This window comes from Arachis ipaensis, chromosome B3 (genome assembly GCF_059453495.1).
Source record: "Arachis ipaensis isolate K30076 ecotype BB chromosome B3, ASM5945349v1, whole genome shotgun sequence".
NCBI classification, from domain to species: domain Eukaryota; kingdom Viridiplantae; phylum Streptophyta; class Magnoliopsida; order Fabales; family Fabaceae; genus Arachis; species Arachis ipaensis.
In genome coordinates this window covers 135956758-135968015 of record NC_142438.1, presented here as the reverse complement: position 1 = coordinate 135968015, position 11258 = coordinate 135956758, and the positions used below count along the sequence as shown (strand labels likewise).

The 11258-nt window shown below is 34.5% G+C and overlaps 1 protein-coding gene and 1 pseudogene across 2 annotated transcripts; one reads left to right on the top strand and one right to left on the bottom strand.

Annotated features, from left to right (window-relative positions):
• The first annotated feature begins 2050 nt into the window (after window positions 1-2050).
• On the top strand, window positions 2051-6798 carry LOC107631418 (glutamate decarboxylase). The gene is made up of 5 exons (XM_016334853.3): window positions 2051-2252; window positions 2328-2532; window positions 5227-5896; window positions 5962-6014; window positions 6086-6798. The coding sequence occupies exons 1-5, from the start codon at window positions 2167-2169 to the stop codon at window positions 6572-6574; spliced, it is 1503 nt and encodes a 500-aa protein (XP_016190339.1). The 5' UTR covers window positions 2051-2166; the 3' UTR covers window positions 6575-6798.
• A 102-nt stretch (window positions 6799-6900) lies between these two features.
• On the bottom strand, window positions 6901-9326 carry LOC107631417 (L-type lectin-domain containing receptor kinase VIII.1 pseudogene; annotated as a pseudogene). Its single transcript, XR_015907337.1, has one exon. The product of XR_015907337.1 is annotated as an L-type lectin-domain containing receptor kinase VIII.1 pseudogene (transcript).
• Between the last annotated feature and the right edge of the window lie 1932 nt (window positions 9327-11258).

The window sequence follows — 11258 nt, the reverse complement described above, 5'->3', positions numbered from 1 at the left end:
CTAATATAGATATATTTCAATTTCAACTTTGATATTTCAATTTTAATTTTAATGCAATTAAAAAATGTCATGTTGCACATTTTGATTGTCAAACTAGTAATTAATCATTGATATTGATAATGATATATAAAATAGATAGAATATTTGAAGAAATGAGAGAAATAGAGAAAGGAAGATGGAGGAAGGGAAAACTCTTTAATTTTATAGGGAAAGATTTGATTTCAATTACAATTAGGGAGTGACATATGATACATTTTGGTTGTAAAATTAGTAAGGAGGAAGAAAGAATTCTTTAGTTTTGGAAGGAAAAATTTAATTTCAATTATAATGAAAGGATGACATGTGGTATATTTTGATTGTAAAATTAGTAAGGAAGAGAGGAAAATTTCTTAATTTTTGAGAGAAATATTTAATTCTAATTGCATTAAAAAAATGACATGTGACACATTTTAATTGTAAAATTAGAGATATATAATAGATTTGGCTATTAATCCTAAATATATTGTATAACTATACCATTCTTTTCAAAGAAGTTTATGTTATATTAATTTTGTCAAAAAAATATATGTTTTATTAATTTTGACATCTATTATATACAAAAGAATTGGGATATATGGGTTTAATCTAAATTAAAAAAAAATGTTTTTCATCGTATATTATTACTAAAACTTTAATAAAAAAGTTTTTAATTAAAATAAAAAATACTTATAATTTTACTAACTGTACAATTATTGTTGTTCCACTTCCACCTCCACAAAGTTGATAAATAAAAAAATGAAAAATACTATTTGTACATTAAAATCAGCCACTAAAATCAGCCATTAATGTATTTAGATATAAATACATGTATGGTTTAATTTATTTTCAATGTGTATTTATATTTCAACATATATTTTATACTGGTGGCTGACTTTGATAGCTGATTTTGGTATACACGTAGCATAACTTAAAAAAATAAATTAATAATCACGTTATAAAACAGGCCGTAAACTGAAAAAATATAAAACATATTGCAAATCCTTAATTATAAGCAGAAATTTATATAAAGAAATGTTAATAGTATTTTAGTTTTCCACAAATTTCCATATAGCGTGATTGTTTTGTTTAACGAAACGAAAACGACTCATAATCCATAGACAATAGTAGTCCAAAATGTAGTACAATTCAGGTTAACTCATGTTTTCAATAAAATGAAATACCCTTACGTTAAGAATTCATTACCGCTAAGGAATTTACATTTAAGTACATGTTCAAAATTTTTAAAATATTGCGTTGTATATACGAAAAACAAATCGCAAGGCATAAAAACTTGGTCTGTTAAAAAAAATAAACAAAAAAGATCATTTGAAGGGTGATTTTTTTTTTCTTTTTTTTTTTACTAAAGATAGGAGATTCGAACTCGTAACCTCTTAATTGAGTATGGGAAGACTATGCCATTTGAGCTATAACTCATTGGCTTGAAGGGTAATTGTTAACTCTCATCACCAATAAAGTGTTTTCAAAAGAAAATAATTGCAATATATGTAGTTATAAATTAAAAACTTCAACTAGACTAAAAAGTAAAAACCTTATTTAATACTATTATTAATGATATTAGTAAGAGAAATATAACTCATAAAGAGAGATGTGAATCGATTAATCATAAGGAATTTTGGAACACAACTTGAAAAAAAAAATGATTTAATTATTCTTAGTACTACAATTTTACTAAATTTAAAATTAAATTTTTATATATTTCTAATTGAATTTTTATACTATTTTTAATTTTATAATTAAATTTTTTATGTCAAAAATATTAAAATTAATAGAATATTTTTCTTAAAAAAGATGTAATTAAAAATTTAGTTAAAATTATAAATATCTTCAATTTATAAAAAAATATTTAAATAACTCTAATATTTTTTACATTAAAAAAGTTTAATTATAAAATTAAAAATAATATAAAAATATAATTAAAAATTTAACGACCAAGAGTAATTAAATAAAAAAAAATTATTGAATATTGATTAAAAAAATAAATTATAAAATTTTGAAGGAATTTGATTAAATTAAGAGAGCGGCCGCGGTATTTAAAAGGATGAGCGGTGTGTGTCTTGAGACACCACTCACCACTCTCAAAAACTCATCAGTCGTCACCGTTTCCTGCTCTCTCTGTCTCTCTCCACCATGGTTCTGTCGAAGACGGCATCTGAGAGCGACGTCTCCGTGCACTCAACGTTTGCGTCACGCTATGTGAGGACCTCACTTCCCAGGTACAGTAACAAGAATGAATCAAGCAGTGATCCTTATCGATGATGATTATGGATCTGATCTGATCGTACGTGCAGGTTCAAGATGCCGGAGGAGTCGATCCCCAAAGACGCCGCGTACCAGATAATAAATGACGAGCTGATGCTGGACGGAAATCCCAGACTGAACTTGGCGTCGTTCGTGACGACGTGGATGGAACCGGAGTGCGACAAGCTGATAATGGCTGCCATTAACAAGAACTACGTTGACATGGATGAATACCCTGTCACCACTGAGCTCCAGGCAAGTCAAATATTTTATTTTATTCATTTCATTTTTTGCAAACAGTGTCGTGCTTATTTTTTTTTCTAACAATTTTTAATTTCCATTGCTACTAACTACTAACTAAACGCGGGGGAGGCTTTACCTTCACCACTTCTAAGTTCTAATTAGACTAGGACTGTTGCAATTTTTTATTTTATTATATTTTATATAAATAGTAGAAATTCAAAAGTAATTTAACCATATTTATATAAATAGTTGAAAAAATATATAAGTTAATATTTATAAATAAATATAAATATATAATGATAAATTTAGTATGCATTGATTGCATTCATATAATATGTTTATTTAATTTATTTTTGAAGTATTATTATTACATTCTCTATCATCTAACAATCTAACTTAACGCATTAGCATTCACTCCAAATGAGACATAAACATTTAAATACGCAGTGGTTGAATTGGTACAGTCTTATCCAAAACAAAATTTAATTTGATATTTCTTTAAATTGACAAATAACATAATTTGAGACAAAATACTGAAAATAGTTGGGTTGCTTTGATTGCTTAAAATACGAGTGTAGATGATCAACAAAAACTACTACTCTGTCGTTCGATTATTGCAAGAATTTGTTATATGAGACATGAGAGTATATAATCTGTAGTTTTTAAATTAAAATTTTTGTTCATATAATGATATAGAAATATGATTGTGTTCTTATTGGACTACCACTGCACCACACTATAAAATAATAATGCATCGGAACTAGACTTTACTTTGTATCTAGTTATCTTTCTATATCTCCTTTGCGCAACTTGTTAATGCGACAGCGACCCCATCAATATGATACCAGATATTCCCTCTATTATACGCTACAACTACATCATATAGGGGTTCGTTAATTACTGGCCAGAGGATCCCATTATCTCAGCTAATAACTTTCTCTACTCATTCTACTCCTCACACACAAATAATTAACGTGTGTTATTAAGACGCTATTTTACTTTTCCTAATCCTACAGTTATTATTAATCTCACATTCTCACGGAACGGGCTAGCTCGTTAATCTGTTTATAAAAATATCGGTCAAACTCATGGATTGCATCGACAAGTTGGACTTTTGTATTCTTGGTAGAATCCTTCTCAGCTTGTTTTAAAATTCAACTACCAAATTATTGATAGTGGTCAAGGGTGTTAGAAAGAAAGATAACATAAAGCAAATAAAGAAATCATACGCTCTTAGTGGAAAATAAAATAAAATTCTATGATTGGTGGAAGATAGTAGTCCCGTAAGTATATTATATTTGTTTACTTTTCCTTTATGAATCCATCTTTGTTGTTTTTGAAATCTTCGAACACTCTTTCAACTTTCAAGCTGTCGGCAGAGTGGACGGAGTCCTCCAATCCAGCCACAAGTTATGCCGTAGAGGCATAGACCCATAAATTATGTTTATTTCTTTCAATTTCCATATTGATTTCCTGAGATGGGCCCATGTTTTTTTTATTAAAAGTATTATGTATTATTTTTAAAAATGTATATTTTTTCTCGCATAAAAACGAATGATGTTCGAATATTATTGTTATTAGTACTTATTATTATTACACACCGATTTGAAACCAATATGTAATGATTCAATTAGTTGAGAGGATAAATAATTTATAATTTAATTTAAAAATTTTAGATTTAAATTTTAAAATTAATATTTTTTGTAAAAAATATATAATGAAAGATATTTTAAAGAGGAAGTCAGATCCCAATTCTTTTAATGTTTAGTATATATATATATATAATATTAAAAATATTATTTACACACAAAAATTAGTTATCATATATTTATGTGTATATACATATATATATTATTTGTTTTATTTTTAATATATATTTTATATTTTAACATATATTTTATACTTAATATTAATTTTAGTAATTAATTTTAACATATATCTAGTATAATTGATATAATATAGATACAGATAAAATTTAAACTCGGGTATTCTCTTTTTTTAAAAGAAAGAAAATAATATATATTCATTTGCGTTGGATAGGTTCATTTAAATATTTCATTTTATCCAAATTAAAGTGTTGAATATTTGTTATGAGATATTTGAGAATCCTCAATTTACTAGTTGATTGGCTACTTCTATAGGGGCTCATGGAGAATGTGTGATTTGTAGGTAGAAACGTAGTTTATTCTCCAATTTTCCCTTCCTCAACCGAAACTGCGTTTTGGCCTGTATTTTTATTTTTTACAGTTTCTGTTTTTTAGATTTTATAAAAAAAATAATAAAAATAATAAAATTGTATTTTTATTTTTTTATAAAATTCTAAAAAATGAAAATATTAAAAAAAAAAACAAAAAATGAGAACATAAACCAAAGACACTTTAATGTTTTGGTACTATTGTGATATTGGTAACTAAGATTATAATCACATTCATTTTAAATATTTGTTTGAGTATCGTTAAGTTGATAATTTTTTTATTTTTTAGTGTATTTAGCAAATTTCTAATTTTAAAAGTATACAATGACTTTCCTAAATAATGTGAAGATAACTACGCTATTCACTAAACACATTGTCTGCTGTATACTTTCCCATAAAACAAATTCTAAATTGGTTCTCATATTTGTTTAGTCCTGAATCTTTGTTTATTAAGCCTTAGTCCCTTAATTTTCAAATGGGAGACATAGGAATAAATTTTAATATGGATGCAGAATCGGTGTGTAAACATGATAGCTCATCTATTCAATGCGCCACTTGGAGATTCAGAAACTGCCGTTGGTGTTGGGACGGTTGGATCATCGGAGGCCATAATGCTGGCTGGATTGGCATTCAAAAGAAAATGGCAGAACAAAAGGAAAGAAGAAGGTAAGCCTTATGACAAGCCCAACATTGTGACCGGTGCCAATGTCCAGGTTTGCTGGGAGAAATTCGCAAGGTACTTTGAGGTGGAGTTGAAGGAGGTGAAGCTCCGTGATGGATACTATGTTATGGACCCTGAAAAGGCTGTGGACTTGGTTGATGAGAACACCATTTGCGTTGCTGCTATTCTTGGTTCCACCCTCAACGGTGAGTTTGAAGATGTCAAGCGCTTAAATGATCTTCTCATTCAAAAGAACAATCAAACCGGCTGGGATACTCCTATTCATGTTGATGCTGCCAGTGGTGGATTCATTGCTCCGTTTCTATATCCCGAGCTTGAGTGGGACTTCCGGTTACCGCTGGTCAAGAGTATCAATGTCAGCGGCCACAAGTACGGTCTAGTTTACGCCGGAATTGGCTGGGTTATCTGGAGAAGCAAGGATGACCTGCCTGAGGAACTCATCTTCCACATCAACTATCTCGGAGCTGATCAACCCACATTCACTCTTAACTTCTCCAAAGGTAACATATCAATGCAGATTTTCACGTTAACATTTCTCATTCTTTGACAAAAATATGCAATGCAGGTTCCAGTCAAGTCATTGCTCAATACTACCAACTAATTCGCCTTGGTTATGAGGTACATTGGCTTACACACTAACACATACAATACCATACAATAGTCACCAATCTTGTCTGAAAATATTGCAGGGATATAAAAATGTGATGGAAAATTGTAGGGACAACATGTTAGTGCTCAAGGATGGACTTGAGAAAACAGGGCGCTTTGACATTGTTTCCAAGGACGATGGTGTTCCTTTGGTGGCCTTCACACTCAAAGACAGCAGCCGCTTCAATGAATTCCAAGTCTCTGACTTGCTCAGGCGCTTTGGCTGGATAGTGCCGGCATACACCATGCCCCCGGATGCACAGCATGTTACCGTTCTCCGCGTGGTCATCCGGGAGGACTTCTCCAGGACCCTCGCAGAGCGCCTTGTGGCTGATGTGGAGAAGGTGCTTCACGAGCTTGATATGCTTCCCCCCAAGGTAGTTGCGGTTAATGGAGAAGAGGCAGCAACAAGCTCTAATGGCAAGGTTAAGAAGACTGCTCTGGAGACACAGAGGGAGATCACTGCAGTTTGGAAGAAGTTTGTACTGGAAAGGAAGAAGCTGAATGACAAGATGAATGGGGTTTGTTGAGAGAGTGGAATCTGCCTCAAAAGATTCTTAATTTCTTAGATTATTGTTATTACTATCATAGTATCATTATGAATTGGGAAGTAATTATATTTGATTTTGGGTCAAATCATATTTCTCTTGTTCAGTTGCTAGTTGCTGATTGAAGAGAGGAAAGAAAAAGAACAAAGCATGTTTGCATCTATATAAACTGTAATCGTGCAATTGGAACTTCTAGTGTGATCAAATCTATTGTCTGATGAGTAAATTATTCTTATCTTCCCTGTAATTTTTCGAAAACTCCTCCATCATTCTTTCCATCAAGTTTACAAGATTATTGTACCAAAAAGTTTGCCAGAAATTCTTTGCTTTCTTATGGCCTATAATCGCAATGTTCATTGTGATTTACATACAAGAACAAATGAAATGAATACACACATCTCTCTATCTATCTACATTATGAACTTATGAATAAATAATTAAAACCAACCAACGTGATCCCATCCCCAATAATTTTTTTTTCTGCCATCAAACTATGTCATTGAAGCTTTCCTCTGATGAGGAGATAGATATGGTGGTGATCATGGCATTATAGTCAGAGTTACTACTATCTTGCAAGGTCTTCAAAAGGTGGGAAGTGCTATAACTAGTACATGGCTTCATTCTTGGGACAATGGGCACTTCAGCCTCACCCATTAGCATCTGAACTACACTCCTCATACTTGGCCTAGCCATCGCATCAGGGTGTGAACAAGCTAGCCCAACCAACATCACCCTCCTCATCTCCTCTTCTTCATACTCACCCTCGAGCCTTGGATCCGCTGCCGTCAGCAACTTTCCTTCTTGGTGCAAGCTCCAGACCCATTCCACCAGATTGCTGCTAACCCCAACTCTACCAACACCATTAGCATCTTTCTCTATAGGCCTTCTCCCACTAGCAACCTCAAGAACCACAGCACCGTAACTAAATACATCTGTTTTCTCAGTGGCTCTTCCCGTGAGGACATACTCCGGGGCGAGGTATCCCATTGTTCCAGCGGCCACGGTGGCATCCGGGGACTTGTCATGCTCCGTCTGCCTCGCCAATCCGAAGTCACCCAACCGGGCATTGAACCCTTCATCCAACATTATGTTGCTAGTCTTAATATCCCTGTGAATCACTTGATTCTCACATTCATGATGCAAATAGGCCAAAACAGATGCCACACCCAACAAGATTTTTTGCCGATGATCCCAAGGCAAAGGTGTTTTTGCCTCATACAAGGCCTTATCTAAACTCCCATTGGGCATCAAGTCATAAACTAACAAAATCTCCCCTTTCTCATGGCACCATCCCAGAAGGCGAACCAGGTTCCGGTGCCTCAGTGTCCCAATTATGGACAACTCAGAGAAGAACTCATCCTTGCCCTGATCACCACCATGGTTGCACCTCTTGACAGCAACAATGTCACCACTCGCAGGCAAAATTGCCTTATAGACAGTACCAAATGCACCATGGCCAATGACCCTATTAACACTGAAACAATTCGTTGCCAATTTAAGCTCCTTATAGGTAAACTCCTTAGGCATTCTGATAACCTCAGAACCAAGAGAATCGAGCTTCTTGAAAGGCTTCACCTTTTTAGAGTAAACCCAAATCAACACACCAGCAAATAGAGCAAGAACAAAAGCACCCGCAGTAACAACACCAGCAACAGCACCAACACCGACACCGTTCTTACACAACCCATTGTGGCAACCCGATTTACCGTCTTCCTTCCGTTCTTCAGCACCAGAAGGAGCCAATGAAGGTGGTGCCAGCGAGGCAGAACTACTACTGGCACTTGGGTTGGTTAAAGTAGCCGTTGGAGGAGGCGGCGCGGAATCCAACGGCCCAGAATCGAAGCTAGAAGTGAAGCTCCACCACTGGATACTGTGAACCTCGGTGCTACCTTGGGTAGACCCAGAAAACCCAACGTACATGAAATCGTTAACGTACTGAGCCATATCGAGATTCAGCTTCAAAATGGGATCTTTGGGCTTGACATTGGAGTAGGAGACCGAAACGGTGAAGTCATTGGTGGTTGCCTCGTATAGGATCCATGCGTTGACGGTGTCGCCGCTCTTGAGGTCGATATCGAGGGTTCCCAAATCGGCAGCCTGAGTTGAAACAACGCCATTGAGGTCGATGCCGACATGGTTGCCGTTAATGTCGTTGAGCTGGATATCCATGAGGGTGTCGAACTCAACGGCGACGAAGTTGGGGGCGGCGTCGGGACCGGAAAGGCCTAAGGAGGGGCCGGAATCGCCGAGGGAGTGGTCGTCGGGGGAGATGAGAAAGGCAAGGCCGGCACCAATAGAGGAAGGGTTGAGGTTGGTGATGGAGAAGGAGAAGAATGTGGAGAAGGAGGCGGGGGCGGATGTGGTGGGGTGGCGGAAAGGGAGAGGGTTGGAGTAGAGAGCTCTAGAGGCGGCGGAGTTGGGGACGGAAGGATGAGCGGTGAGGGTGATGGTGTCGTTGGTGATGTGGGCATCGCCGAGGAGGTTGAGAGTGGTGAGGGTGAGATTGTCGAAGTCGAAATGGGTGGGAGTGGCCAAAATAGTAATGAGGGTGGATAGGAAGATGGTGAAGGTGGGAAGCGGTGGTGCTGGCAGCATTGGCATTGAGGAATCAGTGTGAAGTTAGAAGTTACAAGTTAGAGCAGAGAAGAGATGAGATGAGTATGGAATGGGAACGAACAATGGCCAGAGTGGTTCCTTGGTGCCGTTCGTGTGTGGGGCCCGGGCCTCATCTCTCTCTCTCACAACGGTTATCTTTCACGAACCTAATTTCATATAATTAAACACCTCTTTTTACTTGTTATCTAACCATTTTTCTCTCTCTAATTAGTAATTAGATACACTAATATTTATAATAGAATTGTTTTCAACTGTATTAAATAAAGAAAATAGAAATGGATAAAGTTCAGAATAACTGTTTGTAAAAAGATTAGTTCATTGATGTACATTGAGAATGACACTTATTGATGGTAGGCAGTAGGCTCCTTCAAGCATTAATCATTGGCTACCCTGCACCTTGCCTTTGTCATTTACTAGCTACTTATCTACCCAACTGGAAATTCAGTTCAGTTACTTTTTTTTTTGGTCATTGCTATCCTACTTAAATAATATTCTCTAATTTGTTAAAACAATTCAAAATTAATATTTAATATTTATCTTAAAAAGTAATTTCGACAAATTTAACGCCAAATTAAAACGCACCAAATAAATTTTTTTTAACTCTACCCTTTTTAAGCTAATTAAACTCTGATTTTAAAATGAATGCTTATTTCATATTCATCACATGGCAAATAATTGCGCAACAACATTATAATCATCAGGTCAATTATGAAGAGGAGAATGAAATAATATCACAACAAAACCTAATAAACCTTGTGAATATTATTATATCATTGACATTACTAGCTAACTTCCACGTGAAGTTGATTCTACTCTATATATATATATACTCCCTTAAATACATGATTCTTCCATAAATTTACTTTCGTGATTCCTATATTAAATTAAAATAAACCAGCAATAAAAAGGAATAAAGGGCTTTACCAGGGAAAGAAAAGTTCCTCTTTTAGTTTACAAGGTTGCATCCACGAAAACGGAGTTATTCTTTTAGTTGATATTTTTCCCTTTACCTTTTTGCGGGGTGATTTTCCCGTTACCTTTTCTATTTTCCCATATATTCCCTTCGTAGGAGAATGACAATGATGTATTCTTGAGAAATAAGGATATGTTATTTTACGATAGTGCGGAAAGTTATTTAAGTGAAGCACATTGAGGAAAGCTTCAACAGTGCGTATATATGTGTTGACAAATTTTATGGAAACAAGTTGATGAGAACCAAAAACTCTACTGAAAAAGTTTATCGATCTAGCCAGAGAGACGTTAAAGATGGTTTAGTTGAACAAAAAAGTTGAGGATTGATGTGCAATACAAGCAACTTATTTTCCAAAACATATACAATGCAACATGATAATTATTGTAATTAATTATTAATTATACTAATGATCCATGATCATAGATTAAAAAAAACTCATATTGGAAGAGTCAAAACAAACAAACACAATTTTTCTAGCTGCCGATATCATTATTATGACATGTCCTATAGCCGAAGATTTTGGATCGCTATTCTTTACCAAATAGGGCATTGAAAATATTATATGGTTACGTTGCTTCTGAATCTGAAGTCTCATCGTGACTCACACCTACATCCATAAAACCTACCAATCCATAATTGACTCTGTCTTACTCGCATTCTCTGATCCACATACATAGATGTTTTGAAGCACCTTGGTTGGGAAGCACTTGCTTGCACCTTGAGAAGAGTGGAGAAAGTAATAAGGGATGTGTCCCACAGTTTGGTGATGGTTGCAGTAGTAAGTTTTGGCATTAGGCGTTGTTTTCACTTTTCAATGATCGTACATTGTAATGTTTGGATCCCACACTTCATGTAGGACCTCCTATGTGGCCAGCATCTATCATCTATAAGTGTTACAATTTTTGAAAAAAATTATAAATTCATCCCTGAAATTCGTAAAAAAATTATTTGATTTTTTTTAATTTATAAATTTATCGCAAATTTTTCTAAAGGAAAAGTTTAGGGCCAGCAACTTTATTAAATTTTGGCCAGCATGTAACCAATAAAAGAAAAATGAGTAATCTCATATCATAAGAT